At 56.1% G+C, this 23,880-nt stretch overlaps 1 protein-coding gene across 5 annotated transcripts in view; it reads right to left on the bottom strand.

Annotated features, from left to right (window-relative positions):
* TTLL1 (TTL family tubulin polyglutamylase complex subunit L1) overlaps window positions 1-23,679 on the bottom strand; it is a 30,746-nt gene extending 7,067 nt beyond the window's left edge. The window contains exons 1-11 of one of the 5 annotated variants that reach the window (XM_059401842.1): window positions 23,555-23,679; window positions 19,470-19,501; window positions 17,197-17,305; window positions 16,810-16,883; window positions 14,572-14,688; window positions 8,884-9,092; window positions 8,023-8,203; window positions 6,924-7,058; window positions 6,178-6,286; window positions 2,759-2,902; window positions 911-997 (exon numbers count right to left, since the gene is read on the bottom strand). In XM_059401842.1, coding sequence (XP_059257825.1) covers window positions 911-997; window positions 2,759-2,902; window positions 6,178-6,286; window positions 6,924-7,058; window positions 8,023-8,203; window positions 8,884-9,092; window positions 14,572-14,684 — 978 coding nt within the window. In that variant the 5' untranslated portion in view covers window positions 14,685-14,688; window positions 16,810-16,883; window positions 17,197-17,305; window positions 19,470-19,501; window positions 23,555-23,679. Of the gene's footprint in view, window positions 1-910; window positions 998-2,758; window positions 2,903-6,177; window positions 6,287-6,923; window positions 7,059-8,022; window positions 8,204-8,883; window positions 9,093-14,571; window positions 14,689-16,809; window positions 16,884-17,196; window positions 17,306-19,469; window positions 19,502-23,340; window positions 23,474-23,554 lie in introns of those variants that run through there. The other 4 variants (XM_059401841.1, XM_059401846.1, XM_059401843.1 and 1 more) reach the window with 4 other exon arrangements.
* Between the last annotated feature and the right edge of the window lie 201 nt (window positions 23,680-23,880).

Here is a 23,880-nt window from a genome sequence, read left to right as displayed (position 1 = left end):
CCCCCCCCTCCCCCCCCCCCTTTCCCCATCTTCTTTCCCCGCCCCCCCCCCCCCCCCCCCCCCCCCCCAGTTTTGGCAGATAACAAGTAACCTGGAAAATATTGTTCCGGAACAGTTTGCTCTCTGATAAGGCGGCTCTCCCAGCAGCTTCCTGTAAGGGCTCCCACTGCACTGCCCTACAAGGGACCACTCGCTATGCCCTCCTTTTAAGACTCAACTTTCCTGGCTCAAAATGGGACTGAGCTAAAGGACTTGAGCCATCTACCTTGGCCGGCGCTCAGAGGCACACATAAGGAGACGAACCAAAGGAACAGACGGCCCTCGTTCTCGTGGCTGTGTCCCCTGAGCCCCAAGCCCCTCTCTCTGGCCACAGAGCAAAGCAGGGCAACCCCAGCAAGGCAGGCTCTGGGCCTCAGGCGCGTCCGCCAGCGCCCACAGCAGCTGAGGCAAGCATCGCCCAGGCCTGTCACCAGGGAAATGGTGCGTGCCCCGAGGCCAGCCACAGCCACAGTCGGTGCACCCCTTGAAAGAGGCAGAGGGAGCCACTCCCAAAGTATGCCTCGGCAAGGAAGATAACATCCCTTATCTCTGGCCGGTAGGCTACTGCCTCCCACAGGCTTCCGGGTCTGGGAGCTCCTTTCCTGAATAGCAACAATGTCCTCAAGAGGACAGGACAGGACCTCCAGGGCACGACATGTCCGGAAGCACCCGGGAGGGCCACAGTGCTGAGCTCGGCTGAGTGATCTGGGCTCAGTGCCAAGAGTGGGGAGTGGCTCCCTGTCCACCTGCAAGCTTGTGGCGCCTGTGCACCCGCCCATTCCACCTCCTCAGCTGCACCGGCCGGGCCTGCCCAGGGGCTCCAGGGTGACACGGGCAGAGGCAGCCGCTGGGGCTACAGCCGCAAGGTTACCTCAATCAACCAGGGCTTCAGCTTGTCGTCGATGATGATGTCGTACCCGTAGCACTCGAAGCAGTGTTTGTCGTTGTTCATCACCGGCTGCAAGAGAGGAAGCGGCTTGCGTGGTGGCCCTGGGGGCCTGGCTGACACCACCACCAGGGAGGCCACAGGCGGTGGGGCGGCGGGACCTCCCAGCGGTGCTGCGTGCAGGAGTCTCACTGCCAAGGCCAGCGCGCCCTCCTCCACCCCCAGGGCTACCCTTCCTCCCTGCCATGTTCCTCCCCCTCTTCGGCTCAGACATGAAAACTGCACTCAGCCGCCGAGAGGGGACATCCTGAAGCAATCACGGGGGTCTCCGGGCCTCACTCATCTGAGGCCTGATCCGAGCAGCGGCGTCTCTGTCCACGCAGGACTGTCCCTGGAGTGGACACAAGTCCGGCTCCACAGTCGGCACACAGAGTTCAGCCTGTGCAGTCTCTCATCACAAACACACAGACGCTCTCCGCCAGGCTGCCAGGCCCTTCTCGGGCCCTGAAGGATGCGGGCTGCCCGGTCAGGAACCTCTGCTCTCCATGACAAGAGTCAATGCATTTACTGCTGAATTTTGGATTTTCTTTTTAATGTTCAATTCTACTTCATAAACTGGTCTCCGGGTACATCAGAAACCCTGCTGGCCACTCACAGTGCAGATTCCCAGGCCCAGCCCCGCCTGCCTGGATCAAAACCTGTGGGAAGGCCCAGCAAGCAGTCACGTCCCTGTGCCCTAGGGACCCTCGTGCACCCCACAGTGAGAGCAGCACACAGACTTGACAGCAAGGCCTTTTTAAGCCTTAGTGGGTGTGTGGGCTCTACTTTGAACACTGGACTTAGAACTCAAACTCCTAAGGGGAGACAGGCCAGTCCAGCCTGACCCACTGGAGGAAAACCAGGTGGGGGGCGGGGGGCAGTGGAGAATCGGGGGCTGATTTTTCAGGGGAGTCAGTGGAACCTCATCTCCCCAAAGAGCTTGGGGTGCAACCCCTGGCCACTGCCCACACCACTGTCCCAGCAGCCTCTGTAGGACAGGAAATTGCTAACTCTCCAGCCCCCCACCCCGCCGTCTCCCAGTTCCACAGAAAAGGCCTCCGAGGCTCTGAGGAGGGCATCCACTCCGCACAGGACCTGTTGCCTAGTCCCTGGGCCAGGCCGAGTGCCCTCAGTTCCCACAGCCGTGGGGCAGTCTGTCGGGGGCCCCCTCGGCAGGCCTGGGCCCCAGTGCCTGTCCCTGCATGTCCGTGCTCTGGGCCGAGCCTCTGATTCACTGTGAGTCATGGGTGTCAAGCATCTGGAAGCTGCACGTGAAGCTCTGAACATAGCGGCCCAGTGCCAGTGGCCCGGGGTCAACTCCTTTCCCTTTCCCTCAAAAACATGCCTGTCTGCTTTGAACAGTAAAACAAGACACAAACAAAAACCACAAACCAGCCAGCAAATAGCAGACTTGAGGCAACAAACAGAGAGGCGGTGTCCGGATGCCCACGACGTCACAGAGCCGGAGGCCTAAACATGGGGAGGCCATCGCGAGGCCATCGTGAGGCCATCCCTGACCATCCACTCACGCTGAAGTACGCCTCCTGCATCCACCGGCCCAGGGGAGCTGCCGGGAACCCAGCAGGACTCGTCCGGCCCCTGGTGCGCCCCACACAGCACCTCATGGGAAGCTGGGCCCGAAGCCGCCTCGGCCTCTGGCAGACACGTGCACACGAGGGAGGCGAGCCCGTAAAGACAAGTATTTGTGGCGAGAAAACAAGCATCCCCCGCTGCCGGCACCTGGCGGCTCTCCGCTCACAGGCCCTGCCCAGTGTCCCCCCGCCCCGCACCCACCGCCACGGCCTTCAGCGACTGCACGATGATCCAGTGGATCTCGTCGAACAGCTTGCTGGTCACCTCCTTGCCGCGGGTGCTCTCCAGGTACAGCCGCAGGTTGCTCACGGTCCACTTGCCCCCGTGGATGTGGTTGTAGTCTTCCTGGTGACAGCAAACAGCACAGTGTCCCAGGCCATGCATCCTGAGAAATCTAGCACCTGCTCGTCCCCCTAGAACATGTGCTTTATTTTTTAATTTTTATTTTATTTTAATTTTAAATATTTTATTTATTTATTTGAAAGAGAGAAAAAGAGCACGAGAAGGGGGTGGGTCAGAGGGAGAAGCAGAACCCCTGCCAAGCAGGGAGCCCAACGTGGGACACGATCCGGGGACTCCAGAATCATGACCCAGGCTGAAGGTAGTTGCCCAAACAGCCGAGCCACCCAGGTACCCTGGGTATGTTTTAAACTACTTACCTCTAGTAGTTAACACTCACAATTATTAATCCATGCCTTGTGGCGTGTGCTGCAGAGTGCCACCCAGACCCCAAGTTCAAGCCCAGACACTCTTCTGGCAGAAACCCTCTCCGGGTTAGCCTGTGGCTAATGGGAGCCGCGCAGTGCAGGGCCCCTTAGTCCCTGATCCAACACGGGTGGCTCGCGGGACAACCCAGTTCGGGCATCCTGCAGCAGCTGCGTCCCAGCTCGACCCTCCCTTTGCCCTGTCTGGACTCCCCCCGCCAATGCTGCCCCAGCAGACCCCCTGCACTCGTCTCTGCCTGCAAGTCTGCTTCTAGAGAAGCCGCACGCCAGCTCCGGGCACTGTGGGCCAAGAGCACCACCCACGTGACTCCTCACGATGTCCCATCCGTGGGTAAGAGCCTCGGGCTCAGAGGGCTTATGTGACCACCCCGAGCTTCCACGCAGGCCGTGAGGAAGCTGGCACCAAGCCCGGCCTTCTCACCGTCATCCACTGCTCTTTCCATGCCTCTGACCCTAAACACTGACTCTCTACCCAAGGCTCTCTTTTAGAGACAAAAAGCTAGAAAACCCTGAAGTACATCAGGAGGTTATGAGACCAGGTTTCGTCTCCCTAAGTATAAAAATGAGAAGTGGGGACAAGGGCGCCTGGGGGGCTCAGTCGGTGCAGTGCCGCCTTCGGCTCGGGTCATGATCCTGGGGTCCTGGGATCGAGCCCCGCACTGGGCTCCCTGCTCAGCGGGGAGACCACTTCTCCCTCTCCCTTGCCCTCTGCTCATGCACTCTCTCTCACAAAAATAAGTAAATAAATATTTTAAAAGTTCTAGAGGTATAAAGTATCTACAACAAAACACTGCCTTACACACGCATAAATATAAAAAGCAGGCAGACGTGAACGTCTCCTGCTTTATGGACATCAGGAACATTATTTTATCAGACTTATTCAGAACACTTAATCAGTCAATCTGCAAACACTGCCCACGTCCAGGTGCACGCCGTCTCTTCCCATCCCCTTCTCGGCCTGCTGGCTGCATCTGCCTCCTGCTGGGCTCCCACCCACCCGCCTGCACCCCTACCCTAGCCCCAAGGCCTCCCTTGTCATCGGTCCTTTGCCATCTGCCTCCCCTGCTGTCCCCTGAACTTCTGAGGGCGGGGATGCCCCCTCGCAGTCTCTGACCCAGGCACCGGGCTGTGCTCTGCACCCTGGGACGCCGGTGGGTGCACTCGACGGACAGCTTGAGCATTTCGGTGTCTGGTACCACATCTGCCCTTCACGCAAAGTCTAAATGAGAGCCACGCGAGGCTGCTACTCAGAAATGAAACTCCAGTTTCTCAAAGTCAGCACTTTCTCGTGTTCGCAAGCTTTAAAGCATTTACAAATAGAACCTCTGGCACATTGCTGAGATGCTAGGCTAACAGGCCTGCCCTCTGCTCTCTCCTTTCGTGGATTAAAAAAAAAGGCTTCTGTTTCTTATTGGTGAAGTGACTCAGCTAACTGGTGTCCTGAGAAGGCCCATCCAGTGGGGCCCTCCCAATGTCACTGTGGCTCCCCAGCGCCCGCACTCCCCCGCCCTGGCGGCTTAGCCAGCCAACGCGCTCGGGAACACCGAGGGGACTCAGGTTGGCGCTGTCCTGTCCCAGCCACACCCAGACCTCGCTAATGTGCTACTTGGCGACAAAGGGCCTGATGTCACTGCTCAGCTTTCTCCAAATGACTGACCAGTTCTGTGCCGTGTTCCACGAGACTCATCTTCCTAATTCTTACAAATAAGGTTCTGGCCCAGCTATCCTTGCTCCTCTAACCTTGAACGTGTGACAGTGGTACTCCCCAGTCTGCTCTCAGGGGGACCAGCAGGGCGGTGAATCAGGGTCCGCTTCACCCAGAAGACCGGCGAGGCCCTCAGTAAATGGTGACCAGCAAGGCAATACCAGGGGTCCTGCTGGCAGATGAGGTGCCCCAGGGAGGCCGGGGTGACTTGCCCAAGTCACATGGAGGGTAAGGGATGGACGGGGGATGGAGCCCAGACTGGTCCGATCGAGCCTTTCAGTAGGTTCTCCAAAAAACCTTGTTTTCTATCAACACTTATCCTCTTTCCACTGAAATCACATTTAAAACGGGACCGAGGTACAAGCTTCCAACCAAGCGAGATCCAAACAGAAGAATCTCTCATAAGGAAATGAGACCTTCCGACCATTTTTGTTAGGACTCGAGGAAAGGCCCAAAGTCCTCACAGAACCTGCGTCCTGCGTCCCGTGTCCCGGCCCTCGCTGACCTCACCAGGTACCCCTCACTCCGCCACCCATGCTCTGGGGGTTCCAGCCACCGTGACCTGCCGACAGCCCCTGCAGTGCTCCTTCCTGCCACGGGGCCTGGCCCACGCTGTCCCCTCCGCCCGAACACCCTTTCCCGACCTGGGTCAGCCCTGCTCGCACGGCGGGTCTCTGCTCGGACACCACTCCACTGCTGCACGGAGGGCTTCTCCGGCCCCCGGACGAGGGGCCCCTTCATCCCAAGCTCTTCTAGACGTGCATTCTCTGGCCTCAGAGCGCACATCTCCGTTCATGATTACGCAGTCCTCGACACCCTATTTCCCCTGACAGGCCCAGGCTCCTTGAGGAGGGACCAAGCGAGTTTCTGCCCATCAGCGTAGCCCGGGCACTCAGCAGGGGACCAACCGAGACAGGTGTCATGTGCCCCCTCCCACCACGAGGGAGGGACATCACCGCCTTTTATAAACGAGAAACCCACGCTAGGCTCAGAGACTCAGCTTGCTCCAGGTCACAGGACCAGAAAGGCAGGGCTTGACTCGGGCCTTTCTTTCTCCGTGAGCCCCTGAGCCGAGGCTGTGCCTGAGCATCTGGAATTCTACTCCTGCCGCCACCTGCCCTCTCTGGCAGATAGAAAGAAACCCACACAATGGGCCCGTTTCCTCCAGCTCGAGGGAGGGACGCGCTTACCCCGTGCTTCTGAATGGCGACGTTGGTGAGATGAACAAACATATTATCTAGCTCGCTGGTGCTCGGCGTGTACTTCACGGTGCAGAAGCGGCAGAATCCGAGCTTATACCTACGTGGGAAGGGAGACAACGTCAACACTCTGAGGAGAAGCAGAAGGAAAATACAAGGCTTTGGGGCGCCTGGGTGGCTCAGTCAGTGAAGCATCTGCCTTCGGCCCGGGTCATGCGCTCGGGGTCCTGGGGTCGGGCTCCCTGCTCAGCCGGGAGTCTGCTTCTCCCTCTCCCTCTGCCCCTCCCCTACTCCTGCACTTTTCTCTCAAATAAATAAAACCTTAAAAATATATGTATATAGAATACTTTGTTCCCTTCGAAGAGCCCCTGTTTTTGGTTTTAAGCTTTTTAATTTTTTTATTGCTATTATTTTGGGGGGGTTTAAGCTTTTTTAATCAAGAGCTCCTTTTTTATTTTCTATCGTTCTTTTTAATAACCATCCTACTAAGATATAATTCACATGCCACAGAACTCCTTCACCTAGCTAGAGCGCACAGCTCAGTGGTTCTTGGTACCCTCAGAGGTGCGCGACAATCGCCACTCGATTTCCCGCCTTCGTCACCCCAGAGAAAGCCTGGGACCGTTAGCAGTCACTCCCCAAGCCAGGGCTGGGCCAATGCCGAGCTGCCTTCTGTCTCTGAGGAGTGGCCTACCCTGGGCGGTCAAAGCTCCAAGCAAAATGGTAGCGGCCCTTACATGTAGCAGCGCAGCGGGCGGTACGTGGACACCAGGACATACAAGCGGAGGTCAAACTTCCTCCCGCCAATGAGCAGCGGGTTGTTGATGTAGAGGGAGATCACGTAGGCTTCCTTGGTAGACTGAGTCACGAACCTGAACGTGTCAGAGAAGTCAAAGTTAGACGCAAAGACCAAAGGTGGTAACAAGCCTCTGCCACTCATTAAGCAAGAGGCTGGTGTGTCGGGGAGAAAACGGGGTCGGGTAGATCCATGGACGAGCCCCCGAGCCTGTGCCCTGCCCTCAGAGGACAATGCCAGCGGCCCCTGGAGCCCACCAGGGACGTGCTCCCTGGACCCGACCCACGAGGGGGTCAGCAGTGTGCACTCGGACTTAAATTCTCTGCACGAGGAGAAGGTGACCCTGTCACTCCTGAGAACCCTGACAGTGAGCCACCAGCCCCCAGGAGAGGATCACTGTCCGGCACCAACGAGCAGGTCAGGACCCTCAGAGGCTGGGGGAGGCCCAGACAAAAAACTGGTACCCTCAGTTCCAAGGAGCCCTCAAACCCCGGGCAGAGAGCTGACCTGACACAGCCTAGCGCCACCCCCACTGACTGCTCACCCTCCCGTGTGCCTCCCATGGGTTCACCTGTTCCATCCCCATCTTGTCCCCACGGGGGTGGTGCTGTTGGTGTCCGCCGTCTACCCGGATGAAGCATGTAAGCGTCTACTGAGACAAAACGTACTCATATGTGTAGACAGGGATTTGAAGCCACGTACGCTGGGCCCAGATCTTAAGCGGATACTTTACTATCTCAGAAGTCCAGGACTGAGTGGGTCTCACAGAAGCTTTCAGAACAAAGAACAGCCCACAAGGGTCCCGACTCCTGGGGCCGTATGCTAGTTCACACACTATTTCCTTTGCAACTTGCCTCAGGTGGGATCCTCTAATCAATCACACGACGGCAGCCACGAAACCCTGCCGTGGTGCCCGCCATGTGGCGAATGCCATACACCTACAGAAGCAAGCAAGGGTCCCCAGCCGCCGGGCAAGACTGACCAGGTGGCCCGGAACTCCCAACTCGGAAGGCCCCGGGGTGGGTGGGCCCTGCACTCACGAAGACGTCTTGCTGTCCCGGGACCACTTTTTGATCTGCGAGAGCTTGTTGATCAGAAAGATGCCCTTCCCCTGGGCTTTGCCGCAAGGTTTCATGATCCAGGTGCTGGAGGGGCTCTTTCTGAACTCTTCCACGAACAGGTTGTAGTCGGCGGGCAGCATGTAGGTGACCGGAACAAAGTCTGACAGGGGAAACAGAGGGGACAGCAGTGGGTGAGCCAGCCCAATGTGCCCACAGGCAGGGACGCGTGGCCCCTGGCTTTTCTGTGGCTGCTTCACGCCCCCAGCCACCCCCACCCCAAGCCAGGATCATAAGGACAAGCCCCCTGCCATTCAATTCTTGTAGGATAACCTTATCCCCTCTGTGCTAAGCCCTTCGCAAACCTATAATCCCCATAGCCCCCTGTGGGCTAGGCCCTGTTATCATTCCCATTTACCAGATGAGGGAACTGAGGCCCAGTAAGATGTCAAAGGGTCATCTAATTTTCCTGGGTGGGCAGAGGGATTCTGAAACTATCCCACAGTCCAGCTTTTACCACCGGACCGGAACAGGGACGCGCCTCTCCCTGGGAACCACCAGATGCAGCAATGAGCCTGCATTACAAAGTGCAGCCTGCCGCTCGGAACGGGCTCCCCGCCACCTGCGCACCAAGGTCGCGCGCTCCTGCATGGGCACTGAGCTCCCAAGGCGCTCCCAGAAACGTGGATCCCAATGTGAACCTCCGCCCCGCCATCCTGGAGACTTGGAATGAAAGAGGTGCCCAGCCCAGCCAGCATGGGCATGTCCCTGTCGTGGTACCCGGTGTCACTAGGGAACTCAGGGATTTGTTTCAAACCTGGGGCCAGCGAGAAAGGCACAAACCCAGATAGAGGTATTTCCCATTTTCGTCTTTTTCTGCTAGAGGGCTCCCTTCCTTCTCCAGCTCCTTCCTGTATCTTTTAATATTCTTCACCATCAGGTCCTTCCGGGTCAGCTCGTAATGGTTCGGAAAATGGTTCACTATTTGATCGTCTGAGAGCCGATAGCCAGTTTCGACACTAAAAACGTTCCGGATGGTTTGTACACTCATCCTATAAGGGAAGCACAGAAGGGGCGTGCAGGGCACAAGCTCAGAGCCGGTCCACGTGGGGGCAGGGCTCGCCAAATCGGGTGACCGTTCCCCCACCCCCGGCCTGCGGGCCATGAGACACCCAGCCCAGTGCCGCACAGGGTGGTGTCCAGGGACCGGCTGGGCCCGGAGCTGTTGGGGGGCAGGGGGGCTGTTCTGAGTCTCCATTGTGGATGGTTTCACTCCCCAGTGCAGAGGAGATGCTCCTAAATGCTTGTTGGTTCTGGGTCCCACTGATTGTGGACACCAACCACCCAATGAAAGGACCTCCTCCAGACTCTGAAATCAGGAAAATCATTTACACAGTATTTTCACCCAACGTCAAGGACAGGGACCATTTTAAATCAGAATCCCAGGGTGATTTGAGGGCCCTGGGTCAGTACTTCGTGTTCATTCAGAGACCTCCCTGTCCTTGTCCCACGGACTCGCAGGGAGGGCGGGGAGGACAGGACCCGCCCTCACGCTGGAACCACGCCCCCAGGCACGGCGGGCTGTCAGCCGCTGGTCACTCCTGGCCCCAATCCACCCCACCGGGCCCAGGCACCAACTACAGAGGGCTTCTAGCACCCAAAGCATTTCTCTTGATTCTATAATCATGGGAATAATGGGAGTTTTAAAATGTTTTAGGAGGGAAGAGCTCGACCACATGCAAAAGCAGAGCAAAGGACCGAGAGGCCTAGTCCTGGCCCGCGCTGTGGCCGGAGGCCGGCCTTGTTTTGATCGTACCCCACCCATGCCCCACAGCGCTGACTTATTTGGGAGCGATTTCCAGACACAGCCTCCCACCCAAAATATTCCAGTCGGCATCTCTAATCGCGAAGGGCTCTTTTTTATATTATATTATATCCTACTTTATACTGTTATCATAACTAAAAACAGTCATTTCTGGGATCGTCAAGTATTACTTGGTGCTCCTACTTCCTTGGTTGTCTGAGTAATCTTACTGACAGCTTGCGCAAAGAGCCAGGCTCTTCTCTCTCCCGTGGCTCTTTCCATCTGTCTTCTCCCTCCTTTCTTCCTATGCTTTTGATTTGTGGAAGACCCTGGGTCACCCGTCCTCCAGGGGAGCTCCAGGGGTCCCGCGTTCCTTACTCAGCACGGCTGCGCGGGTGTCCCCTCCATCCCTCCCAGCCCCTCCCACATGCTGCCGGTACATCAGGAGTCCGACTGCAGACTGGGCAGCTGCAGGTCAATCTGGGGGCACATCTGCATTTGGACCGGCCACGTTTATGTGCTCATCAGCCCTGTGGTTGAGTGGCTCCTGTACAGGGCAGGCCCAGACCCTTACGTCATTAAGGAAGGCAAAACGGGTGTGTTTCTACACTGTCATTTCTCCTTCGTGTGTTAGCAGGAATATTTCTACAAGAAGTTCCCCTTCATCAACAGTTTGGATACTCAAAACATAGTTCATACAGAAAAGACGAACAAAATGTTTGTTTCTTTCCCTTTATCAGTGTGCAAAATACTAAGCTGTTTCCGCACCATCCTCAGGTCAGGTGATGGGTAAGATATACTCTAGGTATCCAATACTGAAAAGCAAATGGCCCCGTGTTAGCAACTTAAGATAAGATCCACTAAATTCCATCTCGAGGGTTTGGGGATCAAGATGTGGGCCGGAGGGGGGCACCTGGGTGGCTCAGTCGTTAACCGTCTGCCTTCAACTCACGTCATGATCCCAGGGTCCTGGGATAGAGCCCCACATCGGGCTCCGTGCTCAACAAGAAGCCTGCTTCTCCCTCTCCCACCTCCCCCTGCTTATAGTCCATCTCTTACTGTCTCTCTGTCAAATAAATAAATAAAATCTTAAAAAAAAAAAAAGATTCAGGGCGGGGCTCAGTGGAGGGTGCTTCTGCTCACTACGGCCCTGACTGGGGCCACTTGGAGGATACTCGGGGGTGTTCAGTGTATGATCCAACCTGGAACATCCAAGAAGGCTTCGTTCCTGCCTGGCACCTTGGCGGGCACGGCTACAACCGACCCACACAAGCCTTATACACAGCTTCTCCAGCAAGATGGTCCCAGAAGTCGGGCTTGTCCCGTGGTGGCTCGGGGCTCCCGCCAAGAGTTCCCATAAAGGAAGTGGAAGCCGCTAGTTTCTTAAGGCCTGGACCCAGACGTCTCACTTTGGCTTTGCTCTGGCCGAACATGTGGAGAGGCGGTGGTGTGCCACTTGGGAGACCAGCCCTGAAAGGCCTGCAGAGCTTCCAGGCTCCCTCCTGGCCCCTCGCCACCGCGGGAGAGCAAGCCCCCGCTCACCGGCTGCAGGGACGGGAGAGCTGTGTGGAGAGAAGCCGCTGTGCTCCTCGCCCAGGGCAGCCAAGAGCAGACAAGCCCCAGCTGACCTCCCCCAGGGGACAGCAGATGCACAGGGGAGCCCAGGCAGGATCAGCTCTAAAAGTACCACCGAGCCAAACCTATAAATGCTATCAAAGGGTTGTTCCGAGCCCGTTTTGTGCTGTCTCGTTACACCCGTCAGTTTGGCCCTCAGACAGCTCACACACGCGCTCTGGGACAGCCACGCTTCGTGTTACTCCTGCTTCCTGCCCGTACGCAAGCTGTGATCTCACTGTCAGCATATTTCTTGTTACACAATTTTCCTGCTTTAGAACTGTCAGTAGTTTTATTTTTTGGTAACATTTCTTTTTTTTTTTTAAAAAGATTTTATTTATTTATTTGACAGAGAGAGAGAGCACCAAGTAGGCAGAGAGGCAGGTGGGGGTGGGGGTGGGGGTGGGGAAGCAGGCTCCCTGCCGAGCCGACAGCCAGATGCGGGGCTCCATCCCAGGACCCTGAGACCATGACCTGAGCTGAAAGCAGAGGCTTTAACCCACTGAGCCACCCAGGCGCCTCTGTCACTTGCTTCAATAGCTGCACCATAATCCACCCGCTTAACGTGGGTACCTTTCCCTATAACCATTTAACATTTAGCTGATGTCAATGTTTTACCCTAACCAATTGTTAAGACTTAATGGGATGCTTAGTGCTTAAAGCAGGAGCTCTGAGGAGTTCAAATATCCAAAGTGACACAGTTCTACTCTTTTCTCTCTCCCTCTCTAAGACTAGCTCCAAAATGCTTCTCACGTGGCGTGAAGAGGGGAAGGAGGCGCTCTGCACCCTCCCCAGCGTCGATGAATCACTGAGAGAAGCAGAAAGGACTGAGGCCCGGCTAAGCCCAGGGCACAGAGCCGTGGGACACAAAGCAATAAGTTCAAAACAATTTTTCTTTAATAACATTTCAAGATTTTATTTATTTGAGGGAGAGAGAGAGTGTGTGTGAGCGAGCACAAGTGGGGGGCAGGGGCAGAGCGAGAAGCAGACTCTCCACTGAGCAGGGAGCCCAATCAGGGGCTCGATCCCAGGACCCCAAGATCATGACCTGAACCAAAGGCAGACGCTTAACCAACTGAGCCACCCAGGCGCTCTACAAAATGCTCTTACTCAGCCTTTCTTTCTTTCAGAGCTCCTCTGGAAACAGGGCTCTGCCTGTTATTTCCTTCTGCCTCAGAGAAGAATACAAGCGTGACGCCAAAGCACACACAGCCGCTGCATTTCTCTATAAATGCTTTCTCTGCCGGCACTCCATGCTCGCCAAGGGAAATTGGGTTTTGGTTTAAAGTACAGGTACCTTAAACTGCTACAGGGGCAAAGAGTCATCCCGGGGTGCCTGGCTAGCCTGGTCAGTAAGCGTCTGCCTTCAGCTCAGGTCACGATCTCAAGGTCCTGGATCGAATCCCACATCTCTGCTCTCTGCTCAGTGGGGAGCCTGCTTCCCCCCCTCTCTCTGCCTGCCTCTCTGCCTACTTGTGATCTCCGTCAAATAAATAAATAAAATCTTTAAAAAAAAAAAAAAAAAAGGAAGAATAAGAAAGGGTCATCTCTCTAATCGCTGCGAGAGATGGAAGCTGGACACCAGTGCACTCTGCACCCAGGCCAGCGCCAGGCTCTGGGGAGCCTGGATAAGCCAGACAAGGTCCTCACCGTCGTGAGGCTCATAGTCACATGTAAAGAGGGCACAGGCGGGGAAACCACATTTGCTTCCTGACGCCAGGGAAAGCAGGCTGGGGGGCTGGAGAGGCACCGGCGGCTTCCGCGGCAGGAAGCTCGTGCGCCGGTGCGTGAAGGACAGCAACAGCGCACGCTTGTGGGGCGCCCGTCACAGCCCACATTCCGTGCTTTACTGAGCCATTCACATTTCAAACAACCGGATTTGCAAGGAGAGGTCGAGTCCTTTGCTAATGGCCACAGAGTCAGCCGTGGGAGAGCCAGAGTGGGAAGCCAGGCATGACCTGTCTCCAGGGTCCATCTAAATGCCGGATGCGTCGCCCCTCTCAAGGCTCCGCTGAGGGGGCAGAAAGCACAGCCTTTACACGGGTGTAGAAGCAATAATGTCTTAGTAGGTCAACAGGGGGAAACATGCCGGCTGCCACACTAGGGCGTGAGGGAGAAGGAAGCGGCTGGAAAGAGGCCGAGGAACATCTCTCGAGGCAGCAGGGGGAGCTGGGCTCCGGGAGGGCGGATGCACAGGGTAAAGAAGCCTCCAGGGGTGCCGGGGTGGCTCAGTCGGTTAAGCGTCTGCCTTGGGCTCATGTCGTGATCCCAGGGTTCTGGGATCGAGTCCCACATCGGCTCCTTGCTCAGAGGAGAGCCTCTTTCTCCCTCTGCCTGCCGCTCCCCCTGCTTGCACTCTCTCTCTGACAAATAAATAAATAAAATCTTAAAAAAGAAAGAAAGAAAAAGCCTCCGGAGTCCCACCAGCTCACCCTTCCTCAAAGACTCATGGGGGCAGGAGCTAAAGAGGGCTGGGCGTGGCAGGGACAACCGCGGGGGGGGGGGGGGGGGGGCAGTTTGGGCACACAACCCCGCCCGAGGGCGGAGGCCACCCCGAGGCAGGGAGCAGCCCAGCCCTGGACAAGGGAGGACACAGGACCTCACCCGGAGAAGCGGGGGAGGCAGGTGGGAACAGGAGTCTAGGACAACCCCTGTGTTTGCCGCTGAGTGAAACGCCACCCGGGAGTCCGAGCCGAACCCTGCTTCTCTGTTCCTCGCGCCACTCGCTTCTCGGCTGTTGGTAACCAGTCCCAGCGGCACTGCTCGCCGTGAGAGGTGGCAAAGGGAGCAGAGATCCCCCCGCGCTGGACAGAGGCACTGACGGAGAACGCCGACCGGAGGGGACTCCGGCTTCTCACCAAACCCCGGCCGTCTTAGCCACGCTGGCTTGTGCCGAAGCGTCCCGGGACGTCCGACGCCAGGCTGCCACACGGGAGTGCGGGAACACGCCGGGACGTGAATGAGCCAAGGACGTTCTTGTCGTGTGCTCCTAGGGGGCCTCGGGGCGGAAGATGTGTGACGGGAGGTGTCCCTTGGGCACAAAGCCTGCGCCAGCATTCACCAGGCGACAAGCGGCCTTGGAAAAACAATCGGATCCTGCCTTCTCTACTTACCAGTAAAAGTTCCAGTCTTCGTTTTCTGTCACTTGGATCCATCCTCTCTTTTCAAAGTTATTTATCAGCACGGACTTCTCGATATCAGTGACCCATTTCACTTTTCCTGCCATAATCCTAGAAGAGATCAACGTGTGAGAGGTTGGAAATGTCAACAGCAAGACACTCTCCCTCACACACCCAAGCTCCCCCGACGCGGGCTGTGGTTCTCGGCCATCTGGCAGAGACATCTGGCCATGTCTTTTGTTGTCACAGCTGGGGACACGGATGCCTTGAAGCTGCCCGACACCCTACGACGTATGGGACGCTCCCTCCCCCACAGCAAGTCACCAAGCCAAAATGTTAACGGTGCCAAGACTAAGAAACCCTGGCCTGCTCATGGCGGGGTGGGGGGCAGAATGAGAGAGTCACCACCCGATGGGTGTCGCCATGGCGACAGGAACCACCAAGCAGAGGTAGCACCTGCGTTGTGAGGCCTGAGGCGGGAGGTGGCCCTCGCAGGGTGGCTGGGGGAGACCGCCCTCAGTAGAGGGCCCTGGAGCTGGCTTCTGGAGGCTGGGTGGGAGCCTGTCCCAACAGGAGCACCTCCCACCCTGTCCAGCGCTGCTATCTCCCTGCTTCCTCCCCCGCCCTGCTCCATCTCACTCTCTGTAAGCGCAGGTGACCTTTATCTGACCACATCACTGCCTTTTACTAGCCTCCGTGGCTTCCCAGTGCTTTTAAGATCTGCAGACCCTCAATCCTCACCTGCTTCTCCTTCACGTGCTATGTTCTCGCCACACTAGACTTTTCTGCCCACACTCTGCCTCAGGGCCTTGGCATGTGCTGGATGTCTGTGCCTGTGGCACTCCCCCTCCCTCTCTGTCTGGCAAAGCTGCTGCCCACTCATCGGCCAGCGTAAGTGAATGTCACTCCCTCCACAAAGCCTCCCTGGCTCCAGACCTGGTTCATGGCCACTCAGTACTCCTGCACTCTTGGCCCTGCAAAAGGACAGGCAGCTGGCTTTCTTCTTCGCTGCTTTGGGCCCAGGGTCTAGCCCTGCACCTGGCATGTGACAGACACCCATTCAGACTGACTGACTGTGGCCCCAGGTCTGTCAGCACCACTGTGTGACTTGGAGAAAGTTAAAAGATGAGACCTGGGTCTGCCTTGCCTCGGGAAAGGGAGAGGGAAGACAATTCAGTGGAGCTTTCACACAAAATCAGCCCACTGCCTCCGCACCCTGCCCAGTAGTGGCAGTGTCACAGAGCTGGGACTTGAGTTCGAGGGCCAGTTCTGAAACTCACAAGCTGTGTGACTCTGGGCAAGTTACTTAACCTCTCTGAACTTGTTTCCTTCTCTCTATGAACAGCATGTACCCATCTCACAGGGCTATAGTGACGATGAAATGAGTGAACAGTGGAACAGTGCGCAGCATGTAGAAAGCACTCAAGAGGTATCTGGTGGTACTGTTGCCATTGTCACCACTTTACGGATTTGGACGCTGAGGCTCAAAGGTTTAGAGCCCCTTTAAGAATCAGACTGAAGGGAGCCATGGAGCCCTGACTTGAGCCCACGGTGACCCTATTCTGATGTGCCACCTCTTTTCACAGTCTGCTGTCCCCCCCGCCCCGCTCTGAACATGGGCTTCATCAGGATGCCATGCCCCCCAGGGTCAAGGTAAAAAATGCACAGAACTGCTCTCTGCAAAACAAGAAGCCGCCCTGTGATGACAGGAGGCGGTTACCCTGGAGTCAGCAGCCGCCGCACAGAAACGCTGGCAGAGGCAGCACAGGAGTGGAATCCCCGCACGCTGTGAGCCCACACCCCTCCCTGGACCAACCCCAGCCAGTATCTAAAGCCTGGCGCCCAACCTCAGCCCTCACAGCCCAGCAGCCCAATCCTGCTCCAACTCTGCCCCCTAGAGTCCAACCGCAGACTTGGATTGTGGGAAGAACCATCCCCCAGGCAGGCAATGACAGCCCCAACACCACCCCTCGTATCTCAGTGAGTTGCCACCTGGCACAGGCGCTGACCCGCAACCCACCTGGGGGTGACCCAGAGGGGCATTGATGGGGCCGTGCTTGAACAGTCAGAAAACGCTTCCCGGGTGTGGTCCCCCAGCCCCATAAAGCAGACAGGGCACATATTCTCACCCTCCCTTTATGGCGCAGGCTTTCTCACCACCCCACCCACCCACCCACCCACCCACCACTTCCGCAGGGCGCTAAGGAAACCAGCCTCTCAGGCCGGACCCACCATAGGGACTCCTGGAACCAACAGGCACGGCCAAGTTCGCTTCAGCTTCCAGGCCTGCTGCTTGGGGTTCGTACCTACAACAAAAAGAACACACAGGCATGATGTACATGGCCCAGGACCGAGAGACGGTCTGTGAACACGGCAAAACCGTGTCTTCTGCTGAACAAGAGCAGGCCGCGAGCTGTCTCGGGGGTCTTTTCTTATTGTGATTCATTCTTCTGGATTCTCTTCCTTCCTGACTCCGGCGGGACTTTCTGGGCCGCCCTGCCACTCCACTTCACACGCCCCTGCTCCGGCCCCGCACCCGTCTCCCTGCTGCTCCCACCCAGCTCCGCTGACCCCAAAGCGGCAGGTCAAAGGCCACAGCCCCCGGGGAGCCATTCTCACCGCCTTTTCCCTCCGCCGAACCACGCAGCCTTCCCTGTATGTCTCCTGCCGTCTTCGTGGGCACACAGAACTTCCTACCTTGCCTTTCTGGTCTCTGTTTACCTTCCTTCTAGAGGAAAGTAAGGGGAGGGGAGACTCTTTTAGTCCCCTGCTTCCTTCTCATCCCCCGATTCTTTCTAGACTTAGGTGTGAGCATTTGCAACAACGTTCACAGCGCATGTGGCAGGCCGCACGGTCTCCAGCACCCAGCCGTCCAGCACACGGGGAGGGGGGCAACCAGTGCCTACTCCTCATGAAAGTGAGGGAACAGACACATCCCCAAGGGTCAGTCCTTTGAATCTGACTCTGTTTTCAAGAGTTACTTCCCTGTAAATGTTATGGGTTGGAACTGTATCCCCAGAAAAGATATGTTGAGGGGCACCTGGCTGGCTCAGTCAAAAGAGCACGTGACTCTTGATCTCAGGGTTATGAGTTCGAGTCCCACATTTGGCATAGAGATTACTTAAAAAAAAAAAGAAGAAAGTGCGGCCGCAGGGACACACAGACCCACAGGGAAGATGGTCACGTGAACACGAAGGCAGCCATGAGAGCTGTGCAGCCACAGCCCAAGAAAAGTCTCGGTCCACCACAGACTGGAAGAGACCGGGATCCAGACCGGATTCTTCGGCGAGAGCACGGCTCTGCCGGCACCTTGATTTCAGACATCTGGCCTCACTGAGCCACTCACTTCAGGGCACTTTCAAAGTACAGCCCAGGAAACGAACCCGAGATATAGCCATCCCAGGCCCTAGAAGAAAAAGGAAATTTACACCTATAAAGAGTTTTAAGTATATATGTGGGAGACAGCACAGTAAAGTGATGTGCAAAAGGACAAGACAGTTGGGGCACCTGGGTGGCTCAGTGGGTTAAGCCTCTGCCTTCGGCTCGGGTCATGATCTCAGGGTCCTGGGATACAGTCCCGCATCGGGCTCTCTGCTCAGCAGGGAGCCTTCTTCCCAGCCCCCTGCCTGCCTCTCTGCCTACTTGTGATCTCTGTCTGTCAAACAAATAAATAAATAAATGTGTTTTTTGTTTTTTTTTAAAAGGACAAAACAGTTATATATAGTTAAAAAAAGAAGAAAAAGAAAGAAATGAATTAAGGCCACCTCTTCTTTAAAGAGATGTGGGACCTCTTTCCAGAAATGCACCAAACCAGCATGATAACCACCCCTGGGAACCAATGCCAAGGCAGCCCCAGCAGAGCCATAGGAGGGACAGCAGTTGCCCGCACCTGAGGCTTGGCCACTCGGTGCATTTCCCGCGCTCACACATCCATGGGGACTCGCGAGTTTTCTTGGGGCCTCCATTTCCGCCATGAAGAGAATGGGACTGAGAGCCCCCGGGGCCTTGGCCGGATGGCTGAGACTACTGGGAGGTCGGGCGGGTGTGCTTGTGGCACGCCACAGTTCACTGAATTTGAAACGAGCGCACCTGCTTTCCCCGAAGGTTCCTGACGCTCTCCCCGATTCAGCCCTGCACGCTCCTCCAGTTCAGCCCCTACTTACACAGTGGGCCTGCCGGGCTCCTGGCCAGGTGCTGGAGGTCAGCCCTGCCCTCACAGAGGAAGTAACTCGATATTTACTTTATCACCCAAAACAACAGCCACGACTTCTGTGAAGCGCCAGGATGCACCGGGCACAGGGCCGGGCACTCTGTACGCATTCTTCTCTACTTCCTCTGACCCTCGGGCTCACACGCTGCTGGAAGGCAGGTGTTCTTTCTCCACGTTCACACACGGAGAAAGCAGGGCTCACAGAGTAGCAGGCAGGGGCACCTGGGTGGCTCAGTGGGTTAAAGCCTCTGCCTTCGGCTTGGGTCCTGGTCCTGGGATCCTGGGATCAAGCCCTACGTCAGGCTCTCTACTCAGTGGGGAGCCTGCTTCCCTCTCTCTCTCTGCCTGCCTCTCTGCCTACTTGTGATCTGTCAAATAATTAAATAAAATCTTTAAAAAAAAAAAAAAAGAGCAGCAGGCAGAGCACAGACTGCAGCCTGTGGATGCCACACTGCCTCCCCTCCCCACTCTGTCAACTATCCCTTTACTCCACAGGGCAGGGGGTGGGTGGACTGGTCTCTGTCCCCCAACACCCAGCCCAGGGCCAGCCACAGTCAGGGGGCTCAGAAATGGTCTGCAGAACAGACAAAGGAACCTGCTGACCACAGAAGCCAAGGCTGACTCCTTCCCAACCCTAAGAAATACTAAACCCCTTCCCTTAGAAAAATCAATAAAGAAATACCGGATGTCAGACAGTTCTCCTGTTACTTCCTCCTAAAACAGGAAAGAAAAATAAGTGAGGTTAGCAGGACCGTGTAATGAACTTGGTAGGTAATGACTCTAGCGGGGTTCACGTGAACTGAACGTGAAGACATTGGGTCAGCTACTTTCAACACTGAGCCCCACAGGAAGGGATAAAGACGATGTGGTATATTTATGCAACGGAATAATCACTCAGCCATCAAAAAGAATGAAATCTTGCCATTTGCAACAACGTGGAACTAGAGGGTATTATGCTAAGGAAGAGTCAAAGAAGGACAAACTACATGATTTCACCGTATGTGGAAGTTAAGAAACAAAGCATACGGGAGTGGGTAGAAAGACAGAAGGAAACAAACCATAAGCGACTCTTAACTGCAGAGAACGCAGAGGGTTGCGGAGGTGGGGGATGGGCCGGATGAGTGATGAGGCCGGAGGGGGGCACCTGCTGTGATCAGCACCGGGTGCTGTATGTAACTGACGAACCACTGAATTCTACTCCTGAACCCGATATCGCACCGTATGTTAACTAGAATTTAAATAAAAATTTGAAAAAAAAAATTTAAAAACCCAAACTGAGCATCATAAAACCTAACCCAGAGAAACAGAGTTAGGTGTGTGGTGATCTTTGTGTTGACTGTGCTCGAATCCCTGTGGGCAGTCCCGACCTGAGGTTCTCCAGCTGGGGAAAGGCATTCTCGAGGCAGGCAGTTAGCTATGTTCAGAAAGTGATGTGGGTCCCTCTGCCGGGGCTGGTGGGCAGGACCTTCAAAAGCTTGAGGACAGGTTTCCACGGGGACGACCCTGGGTGTCTGAGCTTCGACAGCCCAGCTTCTCACCCACCCGCTCGGCGATGACAGCCACCCTGTGCAGGGACCACTACCGGAGACTCGAGCACCTGAAGGAGGTGCTCGTGGACAGTCCCGGTCCAGGGAGGCAAGAGAGTCATTTCACAAGCTGGAAGCCCCGGCAGCAAGGTGCCTTCACAATCCAGCAAAGCTCAGCTGTGGTCCTGCGGGGGAGGGGACTCTTAATCCCGCCAGCAGCAAATGGTGCCAGCTCTACTCCAGAAGGTTCCAGATCTGTCTGTGCCTCTCCCCAGCGGCCCCATAATCCTGGACGACCACAGCAGGCTCCACTGGTTTCCTTAGCACCATCACCCCATGGCACCCATGCTCTGCCCAGCAGAGTGACCCTCTCACACGCACAAAGCAAATAAGATCATCCTGCTCATAAGCCTCCAGGGGCTTCCATTAGCCCCAGAATACAACCATCACCTACAACCAACTACAAGGTGGACCCCATGTGATCTGGGCTCCCCATCACCTCTCAAGCTCTGTCTCCAGCACCCCCACCCCCATCAGCCCTCCGCAGCCCTGGGCCGCCTTTCAGCTCCTCACACCCACCAAGCGGCAGCCTGTCTCAAGGCTTTGCTCTCCCCCACATCTGGCCCCTTCTCGAAGGTCAGCTCTTCAGAGTGACTTTCACAACGCCAATCTCAATGCCCCCACTCATCACACTTTATTTCTCTGTGGCCGTCAGGCTGCGCACGACTGTTTAGTCCAGGGCCAGCTCAAAGCATGGCCCACAAACCACTGCACCAGCATCACCTGGAGCTCGTTAGAAATACAAGTTCCTGGGACACCTGGGTGGCTCAGCTGGTTAAGCAGCTGCCTTCGGCTCGGGTCATGGTCCCAGCATCCTGGGATCGAGTCCCACATCGGGCTCCTTGCTCAGCAGGGAGCCTGCTTCTCCCTCTGCCTCTGCCTGCCATTCTGTCTGCCGGTGCTCGCTTGCTCTCCCTCTCTCACTCTGACAAATAAATAAAATCTTACAAAAAAGAAATACAAGTTCCTGGGCACCTGGGTGGCTCAGTGGGTTACACCTCTGCCTCTGGCTCAGGTCATGGTCTCAGTGTCCTGGGATGGAGCCCAGTATCAGGCTCTCTGCTCAGCAGGGAGCCCGCTTCCCCCTCCCTCTCTGTCTGCCTCCCTGCCTACTTGTGATCTCTCTCTCTCTATCAAATAAATAAACACAATCTTTAAAAAGAAATAGAAGTTCTTGGGTGCCTGGCACCTGGGTGGCTCAGTCAGTGAAGCATCTACCTTCAGCTCAGGTCATGATCCCAGGTCCTGGAATCAAATACTGCATTGGGCTCCCAGCTCGGCAGGGAGCTTGCTTCTCCCTCTCCTCTCTGCTCTCTCTCACTGTCTCTCTCAACTAACTAAATAAAATCTTTTAAAAGAAAGAAAGAAAGAAATACAAATTCTGGGGCGCCTGGGTGGCTCAGTGAGTTAAGCCGCTGCCTTCGGCTCAGGTCATGATCCCAGGGTCCTGGGATCGAGCCCCGCATCGGGTTCTCTGCTCAGCAGGGAGCCTGCTTCCTCCCCTCTCTCTGCCTGCCTCTCTGCCTGCTTGTCATCTCTCTCTGTCAAATAAATAAATAAAAAATCTTTAAAAAAAAAAAAAAAGAAAGAAATACAAATTCTTACGCCTCCCCCAACCCCTACACAGATGCACACACTTGGACTCCTTGGGAGCGGGCCCAGGAATATGTACCTGAACAAGCTCTCAGGTGAGATCCCTACCCTTGCCCAAGTTTGAGAAGAACTGGTCTAGTTCACGTATTTGGTTCCCTGGTGATTACCTGTCTTTGACACACATATCTCATGTCAGGAGAGCAGAAGTGCTGTTCTCAATCATTGCCTACTGAACGCCCAGCATCCAGAACAGAGTCTAATAATAGCAGGTGCTCAATCAATATTTGATGAATTAGCAAAAATAACGAGGTGAATTCCCTTCCCTCATGCAATCAAACAAGCCAAGCAGTGCTCAGGCACAGCCCAGCCCTCCAGAGGCTGGCAGACCCGCAGGCAGGAGAAAATGGTAAACAAACAGCCCCAGACGTTCACACTTTTTCCAGGGGCCTGAATTAAGAGATCTGGAGTTTAGCAGATCTCCATGGAGTGAGAGAACATCTTGGGGAATATCCGTACCCCCAAGCCCAGGAGGACAGAACTTTGCCAAAAGGCCTTTCATTTCCCGGAGTTATGACTACTCCCTGACAAAAGCCAGGCCAACCTTTCAGGAGAAACAGCAAGCAGAGGGAAGAAATTATAATCATAGAATCAATGCACTTTTCTGGGTCCAGCCATAAAAAAACGGGAGGCTCTCCTGTCCCCAAACCCACGATGCAAACACTTTGGTCACTATCACTTTCAACAAAGTCCCAACGAGGTCAGGATTCTAGGGCGTTTCGATTCCTTTCCAGCTAGTCTTCCTGGAAAAGGAAAAAATACCATCTTTAAAGAAAACAATTAATAGTGTATCCGACGACTTCCCAACAGCTGGGGGGCCCTGTTCTAGCTCCGCACGCCCCAGGGAGACAGTGCCATGTTCTACAGCAACCACTTAGCAGGGCTTGTAATGCCTTGGGCGCTGGGCAGGACCAATCTTTTTGTAACTGCCACAAACCAACACTGAAATGTGGTCAGTACATATTTCCGTGAACAAAGAGCCTCTCTGCAAACACTAACCTGCTTAGAACAATGAGATTCTTTTACTTCCAGAACGAGTTCCCTGTAACGCCCGGGCTACTCTACACGAGGTGCTCGGCTACCTCCGCCTCCCACCCCCTTGGACTGACAAACAGGGAGGAGAAATGCTCCGGTCCAATCCCGCACAGAAGGGCAGGCAGGGCGGGGGACACGAATCCATCTCCTAACCAGCGCTGTCGCCACAGGTCCCCCGCCCCCTGCAAAAGATGCAGGAGAAACAACACAGACTGCAAACGAACGGGAAAAGCCTAAACGATGAAATTCTGGGATAGCCAATATGAATCAGAATGCAATTACAACCACCGGGCAGCACAGGGAAAGCCACAGGAGCTCGGAGGAAAAGCGGGGGCCCAGTGGTCAGCGCAGGCTTCCGGCAGGACGCGGGTCCGGCCAGCAGCCCCTGCACGAACCGCACCGCCGCGGCCGCGCAGACCGCTCGCGCATGCGTACTCGTCCACCAGGGCCGGCCACACCCTCGTCCGGGGATACGGCCTCGGCGGCGGGGCCTCACCTGTGGGCGCAGAGCCCCGAGGAGCGCGGAGCAGCGCGCAGCTGGGCGGCCCCGCGCCGTGCCCCGGCCCCGCCTCCAGCCCCACTCCGGCGCCGGCAGGAAGACGCCACTCGCTGCCCCGCGGACCGGCCCGCCGCGCGCCGCGCTGTACTTCCGGGGCGGCGCTCTGGCAACCGAAGACGCCGCCGCTGGCGCCGCGACTGCTTCCGGGTCACATTTTCCTGGCTCACCTGTAGGCCCCCAGCTCCGTGGTGCGGGCGCGCATCCTACGAAGAGGAAGGCGGTCCATCGCCGGGAGGCTCGCAGCCTTCAGGACCCAGAAGAGA

Source organism: Mustela nigripes, chromosome 6 (genome assembly GCF_022355385.1).
Source record: "Mustela nigripes isolate SB6536 chromosome 6, MUSNIG.SB6536, whole genome shotgun sequence".
NCBI classification, from domain to species: domain Eukaryota; kingdom Metazoa; phylum Chordata; class Mammalia; order Carnivora; family Mustelidae; genus Mustela; species Mustela nigripes.
Note: the sequence above shows the minus strand (reverse complement) of the source record. Positions and strands in the feature narration are given on the sequence as shown.